The 26225-nt window shown below is 40.4% G+C and overlaps 1 protein-coding gene across 4 annotated transcripts in view; it reads right to left on the reverse strand.

The window, feature by feature from the left end:
• The window catches only part of SLC30A9 (solute carrier family 30 member 9), a 57651-nt gene that overhangs the window by 12741 nt on the left and 18685 nt on the right, over positions 1–26225 (reverse strand). For 2 of the 4 annotated variants that reach the window (XR_012158682.2, XM_073342157.2), the window contains exons 7-15: positions 24323–24381; positions 23310–23377; positions 13108–13210; positions 12596–12651; positions 10933–11068; positions 10400–10439; positions 9479–9550; positions 8911–9018; positions 5885–6050 (exon numbers count right to left, since the gene is read on the reverse strand). Coding sequence is in view for 3 of the 4 variants with exons in the window: in XM_073342157.2 (XP_073198258.1) it covers positions 5885–6050; positions 8911–9018; positions 9479–9550; positions 10400–10439; positions 10933–11068; positions 12596–12651; positions 13108–13210; positions 23310–23377; positions 24323–24381 (808 nt within the window). In the remaining variant the exon portion in view is untranslated. Of the gene's footprint in view, positions 1–1100; positions 1197–4206; positions 4266–5884; positions 6051–8910; positions 9019–9478; positions 9551–10399; positions 10440–10932; positions 11069–12595; positions 12652–13107; positions 13211–23309; positions 23378–24322; positions 24382–26225 lie in introns of all 4 variants that reach the window. The other 2 variants (XM_073342158.2, XM_073342159.2) reach the window with 2 other exon arrangements.

The raw sequence follows: 26225 nt of genomic DNA on the forward strand, positions 1-26225 counted from the left end.
TGGTAATTTATTTCAAAATACTTGTCAGTAAATAACTGAAAATGGTGTGATTATATTGTGTTATTTTGACAAATCAAATATGCAGAATTTTAAAATATTATGTGCAGAATTTTTAATTTTTTGATGCAGTATTCCTTCAGGAATAGTGTTTGCTCCTGCCTTAAATGATCCTAGTGGCTCAATCACCAGTTCCTTTTGAGCAAGTTAGAAACTCGTACATACACGTATTTTAAAATTATAACAAAGTGGTTTGGGGAAGAAGTAGTGATCTATGACAACTTACGTCTTCAATGAACAGCAACCGCAGATAAGTCACTTCCTCTCTTTGACTGCTACCATTTGAAACCATCTTCACTTTTGGAGAATAAAGGACAGATTCTCCCCTGTGCCAAGTTATATTTGATGCAGGAATAAGTATCCCCCATCCATCATGGACCTGCTTACTTGTAGATATTCAAGCTCTCCCCGCCTCCCCCAACATGACTACTCTAATTTACCCACAGGGGACTACGACCCCTGTAAGGCCATACACCAGATGAAAGTTGCCACTAGGTGAGCTCTATTCTGTCTTTTGCACCAAGCAGACAGGCTACATAGCAAGGGTAGGAGGGAAATTTGTTAAGAAGGCGCTACTGACTTTGTGGCAGTTGAGAGGTCCCAGCTAGAGAAGTGCAACCATACTGCATGACCTTAGCTTCAGAACTGGAGCCAAGAATCTAAAGCTCCAGGGACACAAGGATCCAAATATTTAAAGATTTTATTACGTGGTATGCATGACTCCAGTGAAAGAAGTGGTAGCGGAGCTCTGTAGGTTCTACTCAAGGCATGCTCAAAACTAATTTTAGGAAGTTCCCATCTGAGCCTTTGTTAGGATCATGACACCAACCTCTGTCTGGTTTCTTGATAGGAGCATTGACCCAAGTATAGGGTGCATGTTGCAACTTGTCACAAGCTCATAATTCCATGGAAAAGTGTCCAAAACAATGTCTGTCTTTGTTTATACAGTGATGGAATTTTAGAATGGCACAACCCATGTGGATGAACATAAGGCTTGGAACACGTGCACTTGTACTGACATATTAACAATGATCATAATGTACCTAGAGTCATGTAACTCCTGCGACAGATCTTGCAACTCAGTCAGAAATCAGTGCTTTGCCTAATGACATATGGAGCCTTCCCAGGAGCCCCAGCTCCTAGGAGAGAATGAGAGCCAGAACTGCAATTCACATAGGTTGATTTTTGTTTGGTTTGTTATATTTTTTGTTTTTAAAAGGATTTAAAATGTTTTGGATCAGTTAAAAAAACAAATATTTCAAATAAGGTCAAATCATGCCAAAGGAAATATTTAATTTAGATTTTCCTGACTGAAAATCGAAAATTTTGGCAAATTCAAAAATTTTCCCAGGAAAAAAATAGTTTTCATACAATTAAAGTTAGTTCCCAACCAGTTCTAAATATTTTACACTAATTATTTAGATCTCTCTCATATGAAGTCGTCAAGTTAATATTGGCCTTGAAACTACCAAAGTCCCATGGGCAAAAGTTGTCAATCACTTTATAAGCAGTTATAAAAACAAGTCTCCCCTCACACCTGAATGTTGCACCACTAGAAATAACTTTATTTAATAGGAAAGCTAATTTTAGAAGTAGCACACCTATGAGAAAACGGTGAAGGATGTGGGGGCTGATCAGTATTAATTTATTAATACTGAATGTGACTGGGCATAGTTTACTGTACAGCTATATTAGATTGTTTAGTGTGTGCTTCTGTGGGGGGGGGGAAGAGGGGGATAGTTTAATAGCAAGCTTAACAGGAAAGCAACAGAATGATTCCAGATAAAACACATCTTGGTAAATAGATCAGGATTTACAAAACAATATCTGCACTATTAACTATGAAACTGCTAATTCCAAGATCTGACCAAAGTTGCAGTTGTTTTGCTAAAGCTGAAAACTAATAGATCAAAAGGACACCAGCTGGAGCAGACAAGAGGATGCTGAATACCAGGGAATAAATGTGATACAAACTCAAACTGAAAATTTCATGAACAAATTGAATTGATGTGATGAATAATGCAAAGAGAAATTATTTTTCAGCTGCTTATATACCAATGCTGGGAGTCTAGGTAACAAAAAGAATTGGAAAGTTTCACTGATGAGAAGGAATTTGATAAAACTAGCTTTACTGAAACCTGGTGGGGCAATTCATGACAGGAATGTTAAAATCACTGGTTATAACTTGTTCAGACAAGATAGAGTAGATAAAAGCGGTGTTTCGGGGTGGGTGCTCTACATTAGCGATACCATCACCTGTATTATAGTTACCGATAACCCAAAAGTGCAGAATCTTGAATGCATATGGATCAATGTGCTAATTAACAAAGCCTTTGTCACAGAATCAAAGTAGAGAACAGGATGAGTTACTCTTTAAACACTTATTATATGGCCAAAAAGCCATGATTCCACAATCAGGAAAGAGGCCACCTTTCGCTCTCAAGTCCATCTGACTCAGTGGCAAAGTGAAGGACGTAATTAGAAATAAAAAACTCTCTATATAACAAACGGCAAAGGGGGGGAAAAGACAGCAATCAATATAAATCAGAAGTTACAAAGTGCACAAAATTGATAAGGGAAGCTGAAAACATCATCAGGGACAAACCCATGGTCGGCAGGGCTAGGGACAATGAGATTTTAAAGTATTAGGAACGAAAGAAATCCCAGCAGTGGTATTGACCCATTATTGGATGCGACCCATTATTGGATGGAGATGATAAAACTGTTGATGATCCAGAAAAGACAGAATTCAATAAATACATATTTTTTTATATTTAGAAGAAAGCAAGTTATTATACTCACATCATGAAGATGTGAAAGTGCTTTCCAGGCAATTAGTAATAGAGAATTATGTTAGACAAAATCCACTAGTATAAACATTTATAAGTCGGCAGGCCCAAATGACTTGCATCTAGGGTGACAACCAGCAAGTGTGAAAAATCGGGACGGGGGTAAGGGAGGTAATAGGAGCCTATATAAGACAGAGCCCCAGATATCGGGACTGTCCCTATAAAATCGGGACATCTGGTCACCCTACTTGCATCCAAATTTTTCAAAAGAGTTGGCTGAAGAGATCTCTGGCCTGCTGATGTTAATTTATAATAAGACTTGGAATACCGAGGAAATTCCAGAAGACTAGAGAAGTACTAATGTTGTGTTAAAAAGGCAAACGGGGTAACGCAACTATATGCTGATTTGTCTGACATCAATCCCAGGCAATATAATAAAAAAGCTGATACAGGATTCGACTGAAAGAATTAAAGGCTAAGAATATAATTAACACCAGTCACCGTGGTTTTATGAAAAATGAAACTCGTCAAAAAATACCTGATTTCATTCTCTGAGGAGATTAACAGCTTGGGTGATAAAGGTAACTGCACAGATGTACAATGCTTAGACTTTTATAAAGTTTTTGACTTAGTACCACATGACATTCTGAATAAAGAAATATGTGGTAAATAATGTTGAGGACAGGGCATTCATACAGAGTGATCTAGATTGCTTGGTAACTTGAGCCCATTCGAACAAAACACATTTTAGTACAGCCCACTGCAAAGCTATAAATCTAGGAACAAGTAACACAGACCATACCTACAGAATGGGGTTCTGTACCATGGGGAACAGTGCCTCTGAACACGACTTAGGAGTCATAGTGGACAAGCAACTCAACATGAGCTCTCAGTGTGATGCTGCGGCAAAAAGGGCTAATACAATTCTTGGATGTATAAACAGGGAGTAGCGAGTACTAGTAGGGAGGTGATTTTACTTCTGCCTATGACTTTGGTGAGACTGATACTGGAATACTGCAGACAGTTGTGGTGTCAACATTTTTAAAAGGATGATGAGGGCCTCAAGTAAGTACAGGATGCACAAAACAATTTGAGGGCTGGAGAAAATACCTTACAGTGAGAGACTTAAAGAGCTCAATCAAGACGAAGATGGAGAGTTGGTAGCTTGATTACAGTGTATAAGCACCTTTACAGGGAGGAAAATACTGACTACTAAAGGGCTCTTTAAATTAAAGCAAAAAACCCAATGGCTGGAAGCTGAAACCAGACAAATTCGTATAAGAAATTAGGCACCTTTAAAAAAAACAAAACAAAACAAAAACCCCAACAGTGAGGGTAATTAACTACTGGAATAAATTACCAAGAGAAGAGGTAGATTCTCCATCTCTTGACGTCTTCAAACTGAGACGGAATGGCTTTCTGAAAGATATGTTAGTCAAACAAATTATTTTTCTCACTGCAGGAGCCACTTGGTGAAAGTTAGTGGCTTGTGATACATTGGTAATCAGACTAGATGATCGAATGGTTCCTTCTGGGATAGAACTCTGAGTAATTACAAGGGAGGAAAAGGAGGAGGAGGAAGAGAGCGAGAAAGAGAAGATGGGGCAGTTGCCAGTGAGCTGTTCGCAGAAGAATAAGCTAACAGAGACACAGCTTGGCCCTGTGAAGGGTGTCTGAAGCAGTTGAGCCCTCCTAAGCTTCAAGGGGATAGTAAGTCTTGGGGAAGAAAGATATAGGTGTGGATTGTTTATTGTGTTAAAATCCTTTTTCTCCTATGCTTTGCAGTGTTCTTACTGATAAAATTAAGCAATACTTTGTTTTAAGAAACCTCTCTTTTCATCATATTAACCACTAGCTACAGCTCCCAAAGGTAAGCCTTAGAGCCCTGTGAGACCTGCTGAGAAATAACAGTTGGCTCACAAAGACCCAGTCTAAGAGTGGGGGAAATTGCAGGATTCCATCTCAGGACAGGTAAAGCCAAGAGGTCTAACATTTAACATGGGGAGGGTACACTCCGAGACCAGAAAGGGGTCAAAGGTGCTGCTAGTTCTGTAACTGCCACACAACTGATTTTGAACTGTACTGTTAAAACATCCACCACCACCCATATTAACGTGTGGCTAACAAATGTTTTATAGAGTTAGTACCTGACGTTTGAATTTTCAGACAGGACCTTAGAGAGGGGGAGATGTGTTGTAAGCAGGGTTCCCAGATCTCTCTGACCATGGTTTTCAACCAGTGGTCTGCAGACTCCTGGAGGTCCACAGACTATGACTAAGATTTCCAAAGGGGTCTTTTTAGGGAAATTTTTTAGGGGTCCACAAATGAAAAAAATGTTGAAAACCACTGCTCTATGACTACAACAACCTTCGAGGAGCATATTATTCAAATTTTTTGTTTGCAACCCAAATGATACAGCACTGTACTACTGCAGGAGTACTTGAAATTGAAACTGACTCATCTATTTTTGTTGACCAAAACTGACAGTAATACATAAAGATGAACACCATAAATATTCCAGCTACTGATACACAGACCGAGAAAAAATAGCTATGGGTAAAGGATATTGAAAGCAAGGGTCAGCTCCTATTTTATTAAAAATTAAAGGGATAAAAGTACCAGAATTTTAAGATAGATACTGAAAGAGCAAGGAAATACGACTTTACAGTACATGACTAATTTTATTTTTGTCTCTTTCCCTCAAAATTCTTGGGCCGACTGCTGTAGTTAATAGTATAGTGCACCACAAAACACATTTGAAGGCTTTATTTTAGCTAAAGCTTTAATTCTCCTGTTTGTCAATTCAGTCAGTAAAATTTTTAGCACAGGAAACCAAACCAGGTTTCTGTCAAAACCCTGATCCTGCCATATTCGGACTGAAAAATCAATGCAAGAGAGGTATCTCTGCTCCTTTGTTTTCAATTACTTAATTTGTCTTAAAATGCCCTTGAACTATTTTTCCTCAGACAAATGCTAGTTTCCTGCTTTTTGATCTGCTTGATAAGAGACTTTTTATATTATCAGGATCCTCATCTTACCTAACGACAGGGTCACTCTCCAGTAACTCAGTAAGTCGCTGTAATTGCTCAGGATTAATGGATCGTCCCAGCAATGCTTCCGTGTTGGTGTAGATGAGAAAAGCTGATACAGCTCCCAACAAAGTTCCCACACCTAGAGATCCCAGGCTATCATAGTAAGGGTTGCCTACACACAAAAAAACCAGTTGAAATTAATTTCACAGAATACTTCGAAAAGTGTAAAAACAAAGCCTTTGTAATACTGAAAAGCAGACAGTACGTTGTCTCTACACAGGAATTACTGTTTCTTTAGAGTATGTACTGGGAACCCTGTCTTTATTTCTGGTTAAGAAAATAAAATTGAATAAAGAAAATATAAGATTTAAAGTAAAATCTCTCATGTCCCAGGTCCTGGAAGCCCCATGCGCTCATGCCTTTCCCCCCACCCCCCCTTATGACTTATGAATTTGTAGACTATTTTGTTAGGTGCTCAGATTCCCAGGCATGGGCATCATGCAAGTGACAATACCATCAGCATAACCAAAATTTTGACCCACTTTCTGTTCTATGTAACGAGTAAAGCCTTCAAAAAGAATAAATATCAAGTTAGCAGTAAGGTCCATCAGTTTGATGGAGAAGAGGGAGAAAAACATTACTCAATCTTTTTATAAAAACAGGTATCTTTCTTATTTGCCTTAAAACATGCAAGTAATAATATAAAACAGGACAGCAGCAGAAATCCATCTTGGAATACATTACAGTACTTACATAATGGGCACGTTATACATTTATTTATATTCATTTTTCTGTCTGCAACATTGCATATTTTTACATAGTATCCGAAATATAAAGTATCACAAAACATTTTATAGAGGAGTCAAAGACGAAGTAAAGCAAATAAAGCTGTGAGGCAACTAATTAGTGAAGACCTATAAAGAAAGGTACCATGTTTATCCAATTCTTACTAGGTCAATTCCAAAAAAACAACACCCTTTAATGGGCAAATAACCCTAATTTCACAGGCTATTGGATCTCTCTGACTCTTGCATGGTGGGGAAGCGAGAGTTACAATGCAGAGAATGCACACACTCCTTAACACAGTTTCGTTCTGCAGCCCTTGTACAGGGCCACAAAATCTGTTGTTATGCAGACCATTCTATTTTCCTCACCTGTTTTGGCAGATGAGGAGTATTAAGGTTACCATGTATCTTTGGGGCTAAAGTCATAACTTCAAAGCTACATCTTTGGGGAAGGGAATAGGATTTCCTCCCTAAACCTCCCCTTCATGCAGAGCAAAACAGTGCACAGCTCAGTAAGAAGGCTGTGCGCAGCTTCTCAGAATATGAGTTTATGTAACCAGACTAGAGAGAAAGTGATTTACATATTTACTACGATAGATTCTCTTTTAATAAAAAGATTCAACTACAACTTGGGTTAACTCGAATCCAGTTAAAAGGAAATGACCCATCATACAAACTTTAAAGTCTTTAAAGTCAAACTTTAAAGTCTGCAAGTGGTCCCACTGGCTTCAATGCAACTACTGGAGTGAGTAAGAGTGTGAATGACTTAAGCCCTCAAGTCTTCAGAACAGGAAGGCCAATCCATATGATCCTTCAGTAGCATTATTAGAGTTGTTTCAAGCTATAATCTCACCAATAACAGTGGTTTGAAAAAAGGCATTCAAATATCTCCTAATTTCAAATAGCTTCAAATCAATATACTTGAAATCAGATTAGAGAGTAATATACAACTGTGGAAGCTCACCACAGTAAAAGCTTCCTCCAAAAGATCTGCAAAGGGGCAGAGATTTTCATTAAAATATACTGCTAGAAAATCACTCAGATTCATCAGTTCTGACAGATTTTAATGCAAGCTTTTTTAAAGCAATATGAAATGTAAGTGAATGCCATCAAAGAGACAAACAGCATTATTGCAGGAATGGGTTGAAAAGCAGATGTATGTATAACCTTGGGGGCACCACTCTGCATAAACTGAAGCTTATGTAGTGCTATCATTAAGGCTACGATTATGTCACAGAGGTGGCAGAAGTCATGGAATCCCCGACTTCTGTGACACTGGGGGCCCCCACCGCTGACCAGCCGCCGTGTAGTGTGAAAAACTGCTGACTGAATGTGCTACTTAGGGTGTACTGAGCATGCTCAGTAACATCTGCTGAAGACAGTAGTGGGGGATTCCTGTAGCAGCCCAGGCGACCCCCATAACTGACCGGCCGCCAGCGGGGGCCCTTGAGTAACCCAGCTGCTGCCACCACTGGTAGGATCCCCCTTGCAGCTGCTTTGCCATCACAAGCAGCCGGTCCCCACCCCCGCTGCAGGCAGAAGGATCCCAGAGCTACTCAGCGGCCACTAGAAGGGGCCCCCCACAGCTCCACAGCTGCCACTGGCGGTGGTAGAGGGACCCCCCCACAGTTGACCAGCCACCACTGTCAGCAAGGACCCCTGAGCTACCAGCCACTGCCGCCAGGAACAGAGGGACCCCGGAGCTGCTCAGTGGCTGCTGGAAAGGATCCCACACAGCTCCGGCCCCAACTCTGCAGAGCAATGGGGACCCTGCAGCTCCCAGCTGCTGCTGACAGGGGAGGGCCAGGTTGCTGGACCCTCCTCCCTCCCCATTTTGACAGGAATGTTTTTAGTAAAAGTCAGGGACAGGTCACAACTTTTGTGATTTTTTTGTTTCTTGCCTGTGATCTGTCCCTGACTTTTACTAAAAATATCCACAACAAAATCATAGCCTTAGTTATCATATACCAATCATATATCATACAATAGTGTAGTTTATAAATGACTAATCAGTGGATTAAAATATTTAAAATGGATGATGTCAAAAGTGAAATTTTTCTTTTCTTATCAACTGACTTTATAGAGTTGGAAGATGGGAAGAGTCCCATAATCCAAATGAAAAAGGTGCATACATACATTTAAAGCAATTAACAAAGGGAGTCAAAAGGTATGGTCATACCAAGCATACAAAACAGGAGGATATTGTCTCAAATTGAGTCAGCCCCAATTTAAGATGGAGTTTTTTACCTGTTAAAGAAGTCAGACCCATGCAAGTAGCAGCTAACGTCACACCCAAAACTGCTGCAGCATCCTCCAACAACACCACATTTGTACTGGGATCACGACTCTGTCTGACTGAATATTTAATAAAAAATTACACGAATGCTGAAATCTTAGCTTTGTTACATCATTCACAGTGTTTTGTAAACAGTTCTAATTCTAATATAAAAAAATATATTTACACGTATGTAAAAACCTATGACTTTACAGCTAAACTCTTCCATAAGTGTTCACAAATACATATAATACAGTGTACACCAATTAAGGAAGCTTGTCCAGAAGATGTGTAAAACTAATGGGAAATGTATATTGCAAAATGCAACAACATTAATACTCAAATCTCTAAGTAGTATTAAATAAGGCAATAAGTATATTTTACAAACTGGGTGAAAACCTGTTACTAGCATTCATAATCATATGACTCATGCAAAACAAGAGAAACAGGTAATTATACTGTTCTTATTTGTATGCAAATTCAGGTAATAAATCCTATTTTAAATAACGACACATGCCATACTGATATGAAGAGACATACCATATTGATAAAATGACAGACCCTTGGCCTGGGCACTCCTTCGAATTTCATTTATAGCAACAAGAAGTGTAGCTGAAACAAAAGTAATACTGTTGCTGAAAATGGTTAGAGGCAAAGTGACCAACTTTCTACTATACGAAGTGGAAGAGAAACTCTTGCTCATATCATAGCAAACTAATTATGATGTTCCTACCAACCATATCGGCAACAAAATTTCTTTGGTAAATAAGACCCATGAAGTACAGTGATAAACAAGTTTTACACATACAGAGTACAGTACAATAATTTCTTCCTAGAAATACAATGAAAATTGTAATATTCTGAATTTAAAAATTATTTTTTCATGTTTCAAATGTGAGAATTCAAGAATTCTAATCTTATAGCTACACAGCACATAATATCCCAAAACAATAGTTTTATTAAGCAAATCAATATAATATTACAAGTGATTGTCACCAGGAAAGTTTTCTGGCCATCAGTATTGTGAGCAGTGGCAATTCATAAAGAGAAGCCCTACCCATACACTCTTCTCTACACACAAGCCAACCCACTGATGAATACTACTGTCACATAACGGCAAATGGCTTGCTTTTTCAGATTGTGCACCAGACATTCTTATATGTATTTTTCACATCCTATAAGATGACTATAGACCTAGAATATACATACACACACAGACACACACCACATTATATTAGTTTCCTTCCTTTGCCTGAAGCAGAAGATTAAATAGAACACAAGTAAATTAAAAGCAATGAAAAAGTTTTCCAGGATGTCAAACATCAATGCAATTGTGAACAACAGAGCTCAAAACTTTGCAGTTCTGTAAGCAAAAACTTAATAAACTATCACCACAGACTGCTGAGCTTGCATTATCAGCTTATGAATAAAGCAACACAAATATTTCATGACACTGCATACCTCCTTCAGACACCAGTGATCCTGCTAAGATACAATATGCCTGTAAGTATAAAAAAAAATTTGACTAGTATTTTATTATTTGAATGTATATAGCTTCACGTTTATATAGAAGCTTTCATCCCAAAATCTCCAAAAGAACTTTACATACAAGAATCACTTTACCCACAACTGCAATGCTGCATCTCTAGGTGGCAGACAGAAGACTGAACAACCAACCAGATTATAATGCACTACCCAGTATAAGGAGAGAGAGGGAAATTTTTGGCTAAGGACACCAGGACAACCCCATATTCTTAAAAAATGGACTAAAGTATCAGTGTCAATGCAAAGCAGAGAGGAAATTGGTTTAAATAACCTCACGCATATACACTGAGTTCCACTGAACATACTACCTCAGATGGCTTGGTTAACCCTGCTAGGATTCAAACTTTTTGTTTCAGGGTGTTGAGGTATTTCAGATACTGAGGTTTCATCACATTAAACCATCCCTACCACCCATAGTTTTAAAATCCAATAGAAAAAAATTGACTTACCCAAAGAAGAGATTCCATGGGCTGAGGATGAAGTAAGCCTATGATTCCATGATACCAGGAAAGTCCGGCACCCATCATGAAAATGCCAACCCCACTAATTAGGGAGGCAATATAGCGCATATTTGTGAAGCCATACCTGGGTGAAAACAAAAAGTGGCTTAGGAAAAGATGCCTGCCACTTTAAAAATATATTCAGATGCTTGATGATAAAGGATAAACTAGAGCTCCTGATAGCTAATTAAAATATAGTTGCTAAAATCAAATCTAATCCAAGAAAATACTGATGGAAAAGGACATCCAGTTTCTTTAAAATATATATAAAACAATGTAAATGTTATTTAATTTCGATATTTTTCTAATCCTTTCTCCACACAGGCTACTTAGATTTAGTTGTATTACTTTAATATTATGTACCATGGCTATATTAATGAAATTATATTTAATTTTTTTTTAATTCATTCAGGTATTTAAAGAATGGGCTAACATTTACACCGCCTTGCAATGCTGCTTCTAATTGAAATCTTCATGTGCAGTCAGTCTACAAATTTCATTTTCTTTAAATTAATACCGTAAAAAACTTAATAGTTCAGCTGACTGCAAATCCCCAATGTTTGCAGGTTTAAATATTTTTGGTAAAATTAAAATGACATCGTAATAATACATTATTGTGTTAAATGCCACTCCTGCTTAGCAGCATTGCAAAAGAGATGACGGTGCAAGTGAGGGGCATAATTTGAGGGAAAAGGGGATCCTGATTAAAAAAAGGATCTTATTCTGAGATGGCTGAATCTGGTAAACAAACATAAATCAGAAGTCTTAGCTGAAGCTACTTCAAATTCTGAGTTGAAGAAAATTTTGCCTGACTTTGTGAACCCAAACAAGGCAGAATATTTTAATTACTATCCAGGAGGTAACTAGATGACCCTCGGAGGTGAAAATACCTAAAATTTAGGTTGGAACCACAGTATATCTGTAAGACTACTTTAAAATTTACAAAGTAGTAAGAACATAACCTTAAATCCCTTATTAGTATACAAATTAAAACTAGCGTGTTTATGCCAAGAACTTCTTGTTACCATCTCAACAAAGGGTTTCCTTCCTAAAAACAGTGTCTTTTGGGAAGGGGGAAAATGCAGTCTCATTACTACTGTATTGCCCAAATCCTGCCATCCAGACAGGAAAAAAATCAGAACTATGAACAGCATACTGTATAGCTATCTACTGGAAAAGGTGATAGGGCCCATAAAAAGGCATCTTCCTAATAGCAATGAAAATGAAATACAAGTTTCAAAGCTTACAATGTCAAAACAACATGCCAAGTCATGACCATTTAGAACTCTTGAAATTTGGTAAGAAAAATGTGGCTTCCTATTACTTCTACTGTAAAACTGGAAGTTATTCATTTCAGTTTAGAAAAAATGAAAACACTGGATATACATACGAGTACCACTATTTTACTTAAAATAATTCAAGTTGTCTGGATTAATATGGTGGAACAAAAAGGAAAAAAACTATGGTTCATCTCCTATTCAGAAACTACAACAGATCCTTTAAATAAAAAGAGGGTTGCACACAAGAAATAAAAGATTTTAAGCCCATATATAATTATTGAAACGTAATTATTTATTCCACAAGATACATTCAGTAAAGACAATGGCCTTACGGATGACTTGGGTCTGGTGTCCTTGCAGACTGACTGATGCCCAATGCTAGCAAAGCCTGCATAATGCAAAGGAAAAACACATCTGTAGGAAGTCTTAAAAATTTTGAGACTAGTTCTAACTTTAAAGAATATGATTAAATAAAATTAGATCCAACTTGCTGATTTTTCATATGTAGCATTAGAAACAAAAACACATTAGCTCAAATTACAGTAATTTCACAAGAAACATCCACTCCCAGACAGGACAATGTCATCCAAAACTAATTCACATAAATCTGATTAGTTCTAGCTGCAAGAAGTTTAAAGCAACAATTTAAACAGAAGTTAAGAACATGTTTAATATAATAGTAAAAATATTTTTGTAGCATTCTCCACTTGGGTGTAATCAGGAAACAAAGGCTGTTTAATCTAAAAAAAAAAAAAAAAAAAAAACTGTCCGAACAGAAGTTTATGAATAAACTATAGAAGTTTATATAACTTCTATATAAAGAAGCAATAGAAGCACTACTCACCTGGTTGCAAGTGTCTGCTAAAGAATGTATAGCTTCTGAAAACATGCTTGCAGAACCCGTGTAAACCCATGCGAGTAGTTTAAAGAAAAAATTCAACCCATTTCTAAGATTGGAGAGAGAAGAAAGCTGAATTAGCAATATTATATGAAAATTAACATTCAGTATTTTAAATCATCACAGTGAAATCAAAGACATTTTGTACAACCATATGTTACCATCAGCAAATAAGGAAACTAAATTTCACCAAAAGTCAATTTATCAGTGATTAGTAAATATAGTGAATGTGTACACATCTTCTGCAATATTTACTAGATTAAAAACATTTTCAATTAAGTGGAGTATATAGGAATATACAGCTAGGATTTTTGAAAAACACGACTTTTAAAGTAGTTGCATATCATAAGCTATACTTTTGCAAGTTGCAATCTTTTGCCCTCACCTTCAAGACACTGCACAACTACTTCCCAATTTATAAATGTCAGATCTTTTAGTCCAGTGGTTTTCAAACTTTTTTTCCTGGCGACACAGTTGAAGAAAACTGTTTATGCCGATGACCTAACGGAGCTGGGGCAGAGGGGTTTGGGAGGGGCTCAGGGCTGGGGCAGAGGGTTGGGGTGCGGTAGTGAGGGCTGCAAGGTTGGACCAGAGATGAGGGGTTTGGGGTGCAGGAGGGGCTCTGAGTTTGGGGGGCAGGCTCAGGGCTGGGGCAGGACTTACCTTGGGCGGCTCCCAGTCAGTGGTGCCATGGGGGTGCTAAGGTAGGCTTCCTGACTCTCCTTGCACCGCGGACCGCGTTGCGCCCCAGAAGCAGCCAGCAGCAGGTCCTTCTCCTAAGCGGAGACATGCAAGCAGCTCCACACGGCTCTCACCCACAGGCACCGTCCCCCAACCCCCGCTCCCATTGGCTGGGAGCCGGTGCTCGGGGTGGGGGCAACGCAGAGCCCCATGGCCCCCCCTGCCTAGGAGCCAGACCTGCTGCTGACTGCTTCCGGGGCGCAGCGTGGTGTCAGAACAGGTAGGGACTAGCCTGCCTTAGCCGGACAGCACCACCGACTGGACTTTTTAACGGCCCGGTCGGTGGTGCTGACCAGAGCTGCTGCAACGCAGTGCCTTACGTTCCGCGACCCAGCAGTTTGAAAACCACTGTTTTAGTCCATCCTTAGCACAGTGGCACATGCCTCAGCAATCTCTTTTTCTTTCTTTCTTTCTTTCTCCCTCCCTCTTATATTTGTGCGCCTTCTTGTATAAAGCCCTCCTTCAATCTCAGTGTGCCAGCTGTAACCTCACAGTCTCATAAGTTCCGTCCAAGATACAAAGGGGTGGTTGGGGGAGAAAAAATATTACATTAGGAAGAAAAAATTAAATGAACACCTCCCCTCTGAGTGTCCCAGGGTGCTTTGTCTTTCTAAAGATGCTTTCTAGATTACAAGCTCTCTCGGGCAAGCACCATGTTGATATTTGTGTCTTCTATGGACCAGAGTGCAGCAGTTAATAACAACAGTAGTATAATCGTTGGCAAGTGTATTTCTAAAATATAAGCTTCTTTCTAAAACATATTATTTAGTTCAACCACTAGCTGTTGGAGACACTGGGTGAAATTCTATGCTCTGTGTTATACAGTCAATCAGACTAAAGGGTCATAACGGTCCCTTCTAGTGTTACAACTTCTTAAATTACTGGTAATGAAAAACGTTCAAAATTGGAATTCTCAAAACGACACTGCCATGTGGGCTTTTTAATCCTTTATAAACAAAAAAGTTAATGGAATGCTATAGCTATGGTTTTTTAACAAACAAAAACCAAGACATTGATTATTATATTTCCTTCTGAAACCATAAATCTGCCTTTTGGACATAGACAGGATTGCACATACCACTGAATATGATGCTAATTTTAAGGCCTTATCTAAGGAATTCCTAAGGTGCCTATCATCTTGTTATTTAAGCGCTAAATAAATTTTCTTCTATAGTGCTTTTTATTCAAAGATTTCAATATGCTTTACAAACATTAATTTAGTCTCAGCAGCCCACAGATTAAGGAAGTATTATTCCACATTTTACAGATGGGAAGACCGACAGATTAATAAATAACCCAGAGTCACAGAGGAAACCTGTAGCAAAAGTGAAAAGAATTAAGTTCTCCTGGCTTCCAGTCCTATGTTTAATTACAAGGCTGTTCTTCCTATCCATAGTGCAACACAGTTTTAGCACTAATGAGCAATGCAAACAAATTGCTGTAGGAATCATGACCACATTTTCCTGACTTCTTGTAGCAATGTAATTTTTTGCATTTAAAGAAAAAAGGAGCTAATCTATTTATCTGAAGATGTAGTAAAGCTGCAGGATTCCTGCCTTCTAAGATGACACAGGAGTCCCACCAGTATTGATGACATTTTACTGCACTACTCCAAATTCCAGGTTTGGAACGTCTGTGAGGACACAAAAAGAAAAGGAGTACTTGTGGCACCTTAGAGACTAACCAATTTATTTGAGCATAAGCTTTCGTGAGCTACAGCTCACTTCATCATTAGCTCACGAAAGCTTATGCTCAAATAAATTGGTCAGTCTCTAAGGTGCCACAAGTACTCCTTTTCTTTTTGCGAATAGAGACTAACACGGCTGTTACTCTGAAACCTGTGAGGACACAATACATTTGAGGACTATGCAAAAATCTGCATCCAAATTTGAGATGTCAGCGCCCAGCATAATGGCTAAACCTTTTCCTCAAATGTAAAATGCTTTGAGATCTACTTGTGAAAAGAGCTACATAAGATCTAGGTATTATTGTGCTGTCTGGGTTACAGACAGTAAACACAGAGCAGGGAGATTCAGAGAGCTACTCGTTAAAGATCTGCATGACAAAGCACAAGTAGACTAAGGAGCCATTGCAACCCTAAAAGCATCATTATGCCAGAAGGAAAGGAGCTCCCTGGTATCTAACTGTGAGTTTCAGCTGACCTGACCAATTCAGTGTACCCCAATTCACCACTGTTATAATCTATATCTCAGAGATGCCATTAGAGATGTAAAATGTTAACCAGTAAGCATGAGTCTTACTGGTTAACCCACCTTAACCATTAACAGCTGCACCGGCCAGCAGGAGCAGCCCCAGCCGCTTAAACGGTAAACCGTTTAAATTAAATATTTTTAAATAAACGGTTAACTTTTTAAATGGTATTTACATCCCTAGATGTTATGTAATGTGTCACTGGAAAACTAAACTCATTTATCATACATACATCACACAAGAATATTAATGATCAACCCACAAAAGGATTACATGGATGTGTATGACTGAAATGCATTTAAACCATGCATGTCAGAGGGATTTGATCAACGGGTTTTTTCCAGCCAAAGGAATGTGGTTCCGGCTGCCTGAATGTGTCTCCCATGTAAATTGAGAAAGATGTGACGAAAGACAAAGAAAGGAACATTTGCATGCCAGGCAAACAAAGCCATCAGGAGGGCAAGAGGGGAAAATGTGATCATTTATAGAGCCCTGTGTAGATACAAAATTTGTATCCGCATCCAATCCGCAAACATGGTCCACGGATATCCGCAGATTTGCATGGCTGTAATCATTTAACAATCTCAAGGGGAGAAGAGGGGATGAAGACTGCATCCTCAGGAAGCCTTCCTATCTTTTGAAACAGGGACAATGAACTTTGAGAGAGAGACTTTTAAAGGTTTACTGGACTATAAAGACATGGGCAGAGAACCCTTAAGTTATCCTTCACCTGAGGAGACAAGCATCTTGGGTTCTGTGAGGATCCTGTCTAAGAGCTAGTCAGCCATTGCTGGAAAAGGAAGACTGGTGAGGAAACTTCCTTAAACAAAGACTGTAGCTTGTTAAGTTATGTCTTAGGCAGTAAAAAGAGTGTTTTAACTTTTTTTGTTTGTAACCCTTTATCTTTATCTCTTATACTTGAACTCACTTAAAACATCTCTTTTGATAGAATAAATTTGTTTTACATTTTATCTAACCCAGCAGTTTTCAACCGGGGGTCCGTGGCCCCCTGGGGGTCCATGAGCCCTTTCAAGGGGGCTGTGAAGCCCTGCAGCTGAAGCCCTGATCCCTGGCACCCCCACGGGGCTGAAGCCGGAAGGCATGGGGTTGAAGCCCTGATCCCCAGCGCCCTCCATGGGGCTGAAGCCAGGAGGCACGGGCCTGAAGCCCAGAACCCCAAGCTGAGCCCATGGGCAGCGTTGGGGACATGGAGGGCATTGCCCCCCACCAAAACTGCAGCACAAGAACAAGGCAGTGCTGGGGGCAGCTCCACACCTCCTCTCCATCTCCTCTCCTAGGTCGGAGGCGGGAAGTGGGAGCTGGACAGTGCAGGGCAGCTGCTGCTCTGGCTGGTGCCACGGAACAGGCAGATGAGGCATTCCCTCATCTCCTGCTGGTGCCCCAGATTGAAGTTGCTCCTCAGCTCCCAGCCCCTTTGCTCCCTCAGAGGCAGCTGGTAAGAGCCCCTTGGGGTGGGGAGACCCAGCTCCATGGCTGGTAGACCCCTCTAGAAACAGGGGCCGCAGTGGAGCCCTCCTAGCACATAGCCCCAGCTACCCCCTCCCTGCACACTGAGCTACCCTCCTGCCTGCACACAGCCCCAGCTACCCTTCTCCCTGCAACATGAACTACACCCTGCCTGCATACAACCCCTAGCCACCCCCTTCCCTGCTCCTATAGCCACCCCATGTACACAAAGCCCAAGTTACCCCGTTCCTGCACCTTCAGCTACCCCATCTGCACACAGCCCCTAACCATCCCCTCCCTGCACCCTGAGCTACCCCATGTGCACACAGTCCCAGCTACCCCGTCCCTACCCCCTAAGCTGTTTTCAAACTTTTTGAGCTAAGCCCCCCTCCCGTGAGTTATAATTTTTGGTTGCACTCCCCCACCCCCACCCCAACCCAGACAAATTGGGTGGCCTGCTGAGGTGAGTCAGGGGGTGAAGGTGGCACTCCCTCCCTGGACTCCACTGTGTGGAGGTGGCTCGAGCCCCACTGGCCCCTGCTCCCCCCGCCCAAAATAGAAGTCAAACTACACCACCAGTTTTGGGTTGTGTTTGCCCTATTTCTCAGCAGTTCGGCCTGAATTTGGCATCTTCAGCTGTGACTCACTAAGGCACGGTTAAACTACTGTTTCTGTCTCTTTAAAGGAGCGGCAAACTCAGCTTCTGAGTGTGTTCCAGGAGAGGGCTGGACACTGCAGGGAGACTGTTTGGGGGAAATTCAGACTGTGGGTGTGTTGGGGTCACTCTGCAAACAGTAATTGGGTGGTGGAAGCCAGGGTGTAACCTGCATGCTTGTGTGTTGGCTGTTGGTGTCTAGACTGAGAGCCACAGCAGGATAGCATTTAAGGCACCCAGAGCTGAAGTATAGGCAGTGACAACCCTTTACTGGTCTGGGTTGAACCCCAAAACGTCACCAACATCAAGAACTGTCTGGTGTTTGTATGGCTATCCAGATCCATGTGCACTTAGCTAGAAAGCCACACAAACTATAAGAAAAACAAGGTACAACACCACTGGCTTTCATTTGTTCATGATTTGTTTCTCAGTCTTTTAAAACTCCATAAAGTACTATACCAAGTACATGGCAAACAATCTTAAACACAAACTGCAATTTTAAATAATGCATCTGAACATTTTTAAATGAAAAATTGTGTTTTTCAGTGCAGTGATAATATGAAAATGGTACAACACAATTCCTTCAATCTTTCCAATATAAACTTCTAGAATGAGAACACACATGATAAATTTCATCCCAATTGGTAAGATTTTGGAAAAGTTTAGTATAAACCACTGTAAACATTATTTTAGAAAGTGCCATCTCAACCGTAACAGTATTAGCCTGACAGTATAATACCCTCTACAAAGCCAGATAATGAAAAATGTATTTCCCTAATATTGTTCTTTTCTATTAGGCAAATATTGATTTTTCTCCCCATGTTTCTCAAACAGAGCTTGAAATACAGCTTTTGTTTGCTGTGATTTTGCACAGATATAATCTGCTGTTAGAGGTCTAGGAATGTAGTTGCACTGCGTTCTCTCAGCTGGTTCTCCCACAAAGTAAAATATTACATTGGGGCAGAGCAATCTCTGTAGGGAATGCAACACATCAGTCCGTTTGGGGGTGAGGGGCAGAGTTTGCTCTTGTCAAGTAAGACAGGGCTTGCCCCCAAATACAGTAACTCCTCACTTAACGTTGTAGTTATGTTCCTGAAAAAATGCGATTTTAAGTGAAACGATGTTAAGTGAATCCAATTTCCCCATAAGAATGAATGTAAATGGTGGCGGGGGGTTGTTGGACCATATTAAAGAAGTTCTGTATTAAAATCAGAAATGAGTTTGAGTCCCCATAGTTTAAATTCCAGGGTATTACTAATTAAGAGATCTCTTGGTTTTTGGTACTGTTTCTCTCTCTCTATGCGTGAAACTTGCAAGCTGCTAATTGCGTTAGTACATTCTAAGACAGAGTCTGTTCTCAAAGCAATTCACACAGAGAGAGACTCAAAGCAATACTCTGTAACAACAGAAACAGCACCCAGAGACTCCCCGCCCTTTTGTTGTATTAACAATTGTGATTAAAATAGAGATAGAGGATGTATGTGGATGGATGCTTGGTGTGGATAATAACTGAATGATCAGGGAGGTGCCAGCCTAAGAATCCAGTGTCCATCGGCTGAAGAAGGCATCAAGTGGAAATAACCAGAGGACCCCTGGTGGGCAGACTGGAATCCACCCAGAAGCCTCAAGAATGGGAGAACCAAAGAACAAGATAACATCTGGCAGCACGGAGCTGTCAGGAATGTGCCATCTGCTGATTGATTCGGCAACAGCATGATGAAGCAATTCCCATAGACTGGCATAGGAAGAAACTCCTATAAAAATGGACTCTAGAAAGTGAGAACTTTGGGGTCTGATTCTGCAAACCAACTTCCAGGAGCATCAGATGAGCATCTGACAAGGCCCTGCTCCCTCCTCATGTCCAGGCCACCTGGCCAGTGGCTTGGCATGAGCAACTCTAAGGCTGGTAACTATGATAACAACCTTGCAGAACCTGTGTGTGTGTGCGTTTGTATGAATGAATGTGTGAATAAATATGAGATTGAATGGAATGTTATAGCTATAACTAACTGCTTACTATGATTCTTTCTGTATACACAATAAATGTGGTATTTTGCCTTTTCCCCTTTAATAAGATCCTGCTGGTTTTTATTTTATTGGTATAACAGGGTTAGGTTCCAGGGAAATTTTTTTTTGCTAGACAGTACAGTACTATAGTTGGGAGGTGCCCCCGCCTTACCCCACGCAGGCACAGCCCACTGGCACTGGAGACAATGAGGCACGCAAGGAGGCTGAAGGTGCTGTAGGCTAGGAGAAGCATGTTGCACAGCAGCAGTTTCCCCTACTCTGCAAGCACGGGGCGTGGGGGGGCCTCAACCCTCGGCCCGCCTACTCCACCCCTTCCCCCAAGCCTCCACACTTAACCTGCCTCTTCTCCCCCCCGCTTTACTCCACATGCCGAGTCCTCGCTCCTCCCCCCTCCCTCCTCTGCCTCCTGCCCACAGCGATCAGCTGGCTTGTGGCATTCAGGAGGGAGGGGGAAGGAGCGAGGACATGGCACGCAGGCTCCCCCTCCCTCCCCTGCCTCCTGAACGCTGCAAGCCAGCTAATTACCACGGGCAGGAGGCAGGGGAAGCTGCACGCTGCGTCCGCCCTCCTGCCCAAGGCAATCAGCTAGCTTGCGATGTTCAGGGGGCACGAGGAAGAAGTGAGGACGCGGCGTGCAGCCTCCCCGCTCCCTCCCGTGGCAATCACCTGCTTTGCGGCATTCAAGATGCAGGGGAGAGGAGGGGAGCCTGCGCGCCGCGTCCTCGCTCCTCCCTCCTGAATGCCGCAAGACAGCTGATTGCCGCAGGAGAGCGCTGATCTGCGGGGTCTACTGGAGGGCAGGGGGCACTGTGGGGCGGGGGGAGCGTAGGGGAGCTGATAGGGGGGCTGCCAGCTGTGGACAAAGCAGGCAGCCAAACAACGTTATAGCGAAGCATTGCACAACTTTAAATGGAGCATGTTCAGTAATTGAGCAGGGACGTAAGATCAAAACAACGTTAAGCAAGAGGAAGTTAAGTGGGGAGTTACTGTATTGCTGAATCTCAGAGATCCATGCTGAGGACATGTAGGAGGACAGGGCCCATTACATGGAAGCCCTGTGCCTCTGCATTGATTCTGGTTCCTGGCACCCCACCACCCAAGTCCCTGACAAACTACGAGGCTCTCCCACTAGCCACTGCAGCTCTCGTAACGCCCGGAAAGAGCGCCACATAAGAGATAAGAGCCTGTTACTCAATTATCCTCTCAGGGATTCTCTGCAGGGCTGCAGAAGGGAGGATGCATGTCATCCTAACAACTGCCCCCGCCTGGCAGGTATCCATCCCTTCCACCCCACTGCAGACCCCTAATCTGCAGAGGGGTTCCCTTGAGGTCATGAGTGCCATGATCGTGGCTGTGCCCAATTCCAAGGAGGAAGGGCAAGATTTGTACATGATTTCCTGATGCAGGAAAGAAAAAGGAAGGGTGCATAATACAGGCCACTCTTTCCCCCCGTACACACACAGTAGTGGTTATTGTACATTTATTTAACAGAGCAAACTCGAGGCTCAGATTAATTAATAATAGAATCTCTTGAATGATAGAGAAGAGCTATTTTCAGTGAAGTTACTTTCCTGATCCTTTTTTCTCCCTGAACAAAAAGCAGAAGGAGCTGTAAACAAATTCAGGGATACTTCCCATCAAATTGCAGCTTTTTCTCTTGGGGTTATAAATTACTGTTTTCTTAATAGTTCCTGCTATTTTGCTCATGTATTACCTTCCACTGGATCTGAGGAAAGAGTCACACTTTTTAGAAAAATGAAGTGAATCAGTTTAAAAGATCCACTGTGCTCATCTAAAAAGTTTTATTCTTCAGCGTGGTTGTCTTTTCTTTTTTTTTTTTTTTTTGATTAGAAATATTCAGTCTTCACTTCCTTGTCTTGTGGGTAAACTCTGTAGAAAACTAGTGATAGTTTTCAGTCAGGTTTATTTAAAGGTAGGATTTCTGTTTGTTTCACTTAACTCAAACTCCTGACAAATACTTGAAGAAGAAATCATCTTTGTGAAAAATTTAACACTCCTCCCCTTCTACTGATGGGGACCTTAAGGAAACTCTCCAGCAAAAGCAGAAAAGTTAACCCTTTGACATTTTTCAAGTTCACAAACAAAACAAAAATAAACTTGTTTCAAAATACATGAAGCTCTCTTTATACATCATACAAGAGCAGGAACGAGCATGAGCTATAAAAAGTGTTTGCCTATGCCATTCACCTTCAAGAATTTTGGTTGCTGTTTTAATCATTAATTGTCTAGCTGACCAGGTTCGAAAGTCTAGCCTTTCTTTGATCAAAGATGGAAGAAGTCTCTCTAATCTCTAAATATAGATGAATGTACTCCTCAAAGGAGCCTAACCTCTGTTTGTCAAGACATACAAATAAATCTATTAATTTCAACTAAGATTTGAGTCTACAGACTAAACTCTCTCTCTCTCTCTCTCTGGAGAGAGAAGAATTTTGCTAAATTCTTACTATCAACAGGATGATCCATTACAGATTATGTACATTGGAAAGTAATGTTTTTAAAAACAAATACTGCACTTACTTTGATAAGAGTTTTTTTTTTTACATTTATAATACTCCACAGAATATTAAAGCTGTACTGTAGCATCTCCTAAAGATAATTAAATCTTAATGAAACCTAACTGCTGTAGTTTGTTTTATTATTTTACGGAGAAAGAGGAGTGAAACTAATGTTTTAGCTGCTTTTCAGGTTTGCTTTATTATTACATTATCAGTGGCTTCAATGAGAGCTGCTGAAGTCTCAGCACTTTGGAAAGTCATGCCATTTATTTAACGAAATGCCTAAAAATGGACGTGGAGCCTAATTTTAGGCACCCATTTAAAAAAAAATCTGCCCAGGATTTCTGTTAAATAAAGGTTGTTTTCTGGGTCACATTGCTGCAGCAATGGGGGCTCTTCAGCAAATTTTATAGCTGCAGAATTGCAGAGAACACTAGGACCTGTAACTCAAATATACAGACTATTTCCATTTCTAGGATATACAATTTTTTACTCTTGCATTTACAAAACATTTATTTTTTCAAACTTACATGCAAATAGCAACCATCACCACCTTTCCTGGTCCTTTGAGCAACATAGTGCCTGTGCTGGAGCGTGGCTATGTACAGAAATGAGAGAATACTAAAATAAATTGCTAAACTGAAACAATGAAGTAGTAATATAACTAAATCCAGGTTTTATGAAGGGACTAACAGTAGTCTAGTGTACACCACATACACCTAAAATATCATGTAGTACTAGAATCCCTGTAACAGCTGAGGTATAGCTCTGCATAATCCAGTAATTTATCATGGACAGCTCACTAGATTTACAGTTTGGTCTCATGCATAACTAAGATACCTAGTTTTAGTGCAGAAGCTCTCAAACTGTGGTCTGTGGAGCTCTTGGTTATTCACATGATACTGACAACTCCCTTTTCAGCTCAATAGACAGTGTAGGAACAGCTGTAAAGGAGGTTAAGCAAGCATAGCAGCCTCCATGAGGGGCCACTGCAACTATAAATAGAGTGAGGAGAGGAACCAGAGTCCATCAGAAAGAAGTGTCAGGTATCACTCAGCAGGACTGGAGTTAGAAGCTCTCTGAACTAGGTTGCTTAGGGAGAGGGAAGCAAGAAAGCCAAAACAGGCTGAGGAGATTTGTTCAAACAGATGGAGGGAAAATGAAATGGAAAAAATCAACGAATATGATTTTATATAATTAACTTTGTGCATTGTACACATTCAGCAAATTGTCACAGGTCTGGGGTGGAATCACAATGGGACTGTGATTAGATATCTGGCAGAGGAGGAGATCCACAAACCAGCTCTTACAAATGGGCTATACTATGATTATATCAGAATCCATTTAAGTAGTATTTTAAAAGTTTAAGATTCTATTACAATCAGAATGATATAAAACAGATACATTACAGGCCATTTCACCAAAATCTTGTAAGGCCACCTATACTTTTTTTCTCACATTCTTTTTCTCAGAAATATGCTCTAAGCAACCACACATACACCTTAATGGTGATTTTACCAAAGGAATTTAAATGATCTCTTACCTTAGTATCCCCAAGAAAATCTTTGTACTCCTTTAATAGCTTTTGGTTTCTAAATAGATCTGCAATAAGACAACTCTAGTTACACGCAGAACTTAGAAGTTGAAAATAACTTCAGGATTTCAAGATTTTTTTTCTTTACACAACTCAGGTAAGTTTGCTACTGCATATAAATGCATTTATATTAAACAGGCAGATCTGGTCAAATTTAGATTTCTTAAAGGATCTGTTTCTTAACAGTACCCCGGCATAACATGGTAAATACTTAGCATTGGAATTGAAACTGAAAATTATCTTTACCAAAAAGCTGATAGGTGTCTTAGTTGATTCATCACATCTTGAAAAATAATTTAAGTTTAGTGGTGAGAGTCTGTATGTCATCTCTAAGAGGTGCCACACAATCTACAGGCCAGGGAGAAGGGAACTATGGTGGCTCTAAACCAGCTTTGCAGCCTCCCAGTTCTGGGATATTCCACAGCCCCTGACATAACACAGAGAGCCTTGGGGAGGATCTGTATAAATAACAGTCTGCCCCAGTGCTGCCCCACAATCTCCATAGCTCTTTGTGCTATGACTCTGCCCGACATAGCTCTCCTGACTACTGACACATCTCACATGCCAGAGCTTGCAAGAGGGTCCTTGGAAGGTAGCCTTACAGCTGTCTTCCACAGTTGCTGTGCTGAAGGATTTGTCCCCTAGCCAGATCTGGGCTTCTAGAGACCCTCTATCCAGCTCTGTCCCTTTTACCTGAAGTAAAGGGACCAGACCATATGTGAGGATCTCACCCCAGATTATTTCTTCAGCACCCTCAACTTCAGAACCCTTTTTCCTACACTGCTGCTCTGTCACAAATATTATTTGTATTACCATGGCACCTAGGAGCCCTAGCCATGGATCAGAACCCCATTTCACTAAGCACACAAAAGGAGCAAAAAGAGGGTCCCTATCCCAAAGAGTTTACAATCCACGTATAAGACGAGAGAAGAGACTGGTGCAGATGGGAATACAAGGAAATAATGAGACAATACTGGTCAGCCTGATAGGCAATTCCTACTTCAAAAGGACAGTGCTCGAATACAGTAAATGTACACTCGTATCACAGCATGGTACCACTGAGATTTTATTCAGTTTTTACAGTCTCGCTTTCACATTAAGATCTGGAAAGTTTTGCGAGTTGTTAAGCTTTCAGGCTCCAACTTTGCAATATTTGGCTAAAATCCTTAAAAACAGTTTCAATTCTTACGATCTTTACAAACAGTTGCAGACATGTACCCCTCCCTTTCATTGGGACTACACATGTATTAAGTTACAAAGGTGCTATGTGTTTGCAGGATCAGGCCACCTTTTTCAATGGTAAACTTATTTCTATGAACTACAACAGACCTCTAATTTTAAAATTGCGTACTTGAAACAACCACCTCAACGAATATTGCTTCTGCTATTTTAATAGGCCAGTGCTTCCAACAAGAGAAAAATGGAATCTATTGTAAATATTGAATTGATTGAGTTTTGTTGTAACATTATGAATAAATCTACAATTCTGTTTTAAAGGAAAGAGTGGATCATCAGAATACATACTTTTAAAAGCATTAGACTAAAGTTACAAAAGATAAGGTACCATGAATCAGTAGTTCAAATAGCATAAAACAAATAAAAGGCAAGGCTTGAATTGGTTTTGGTATTTTTGTAAATTCTCACAAAAAAAAAAAAAAACTTTCCTCAAAAACCATTCAGGTTGTTTAACAATAGCTACAAATTAATCCACAAAAGCAAGGATATGTTCAGTTAAGATTAACTCATTTAAACACATCACATACACCTCCTCTGTGTACATTAACACACATTTCTCATGGTCACACTATACCACAAAAACATATGTATGTTAGACACTCATACAAGGGTGAAG

The sequence above is a fragment of the Lepidochelys kempii genome, chromosome 4 (genome assembly GCF_965140285.1).
Source record: "Lepidochelys kempii isolate rLepKem1 chromosome 4, rLepKem1.hap1, whole genome shotgun sequence".
Taxonomy (NCBI): Eukaryota; Metazoa; Chordata; order Testudines; family Cheloniidae; genus Lepidochelys; species Lepidochelys kempii.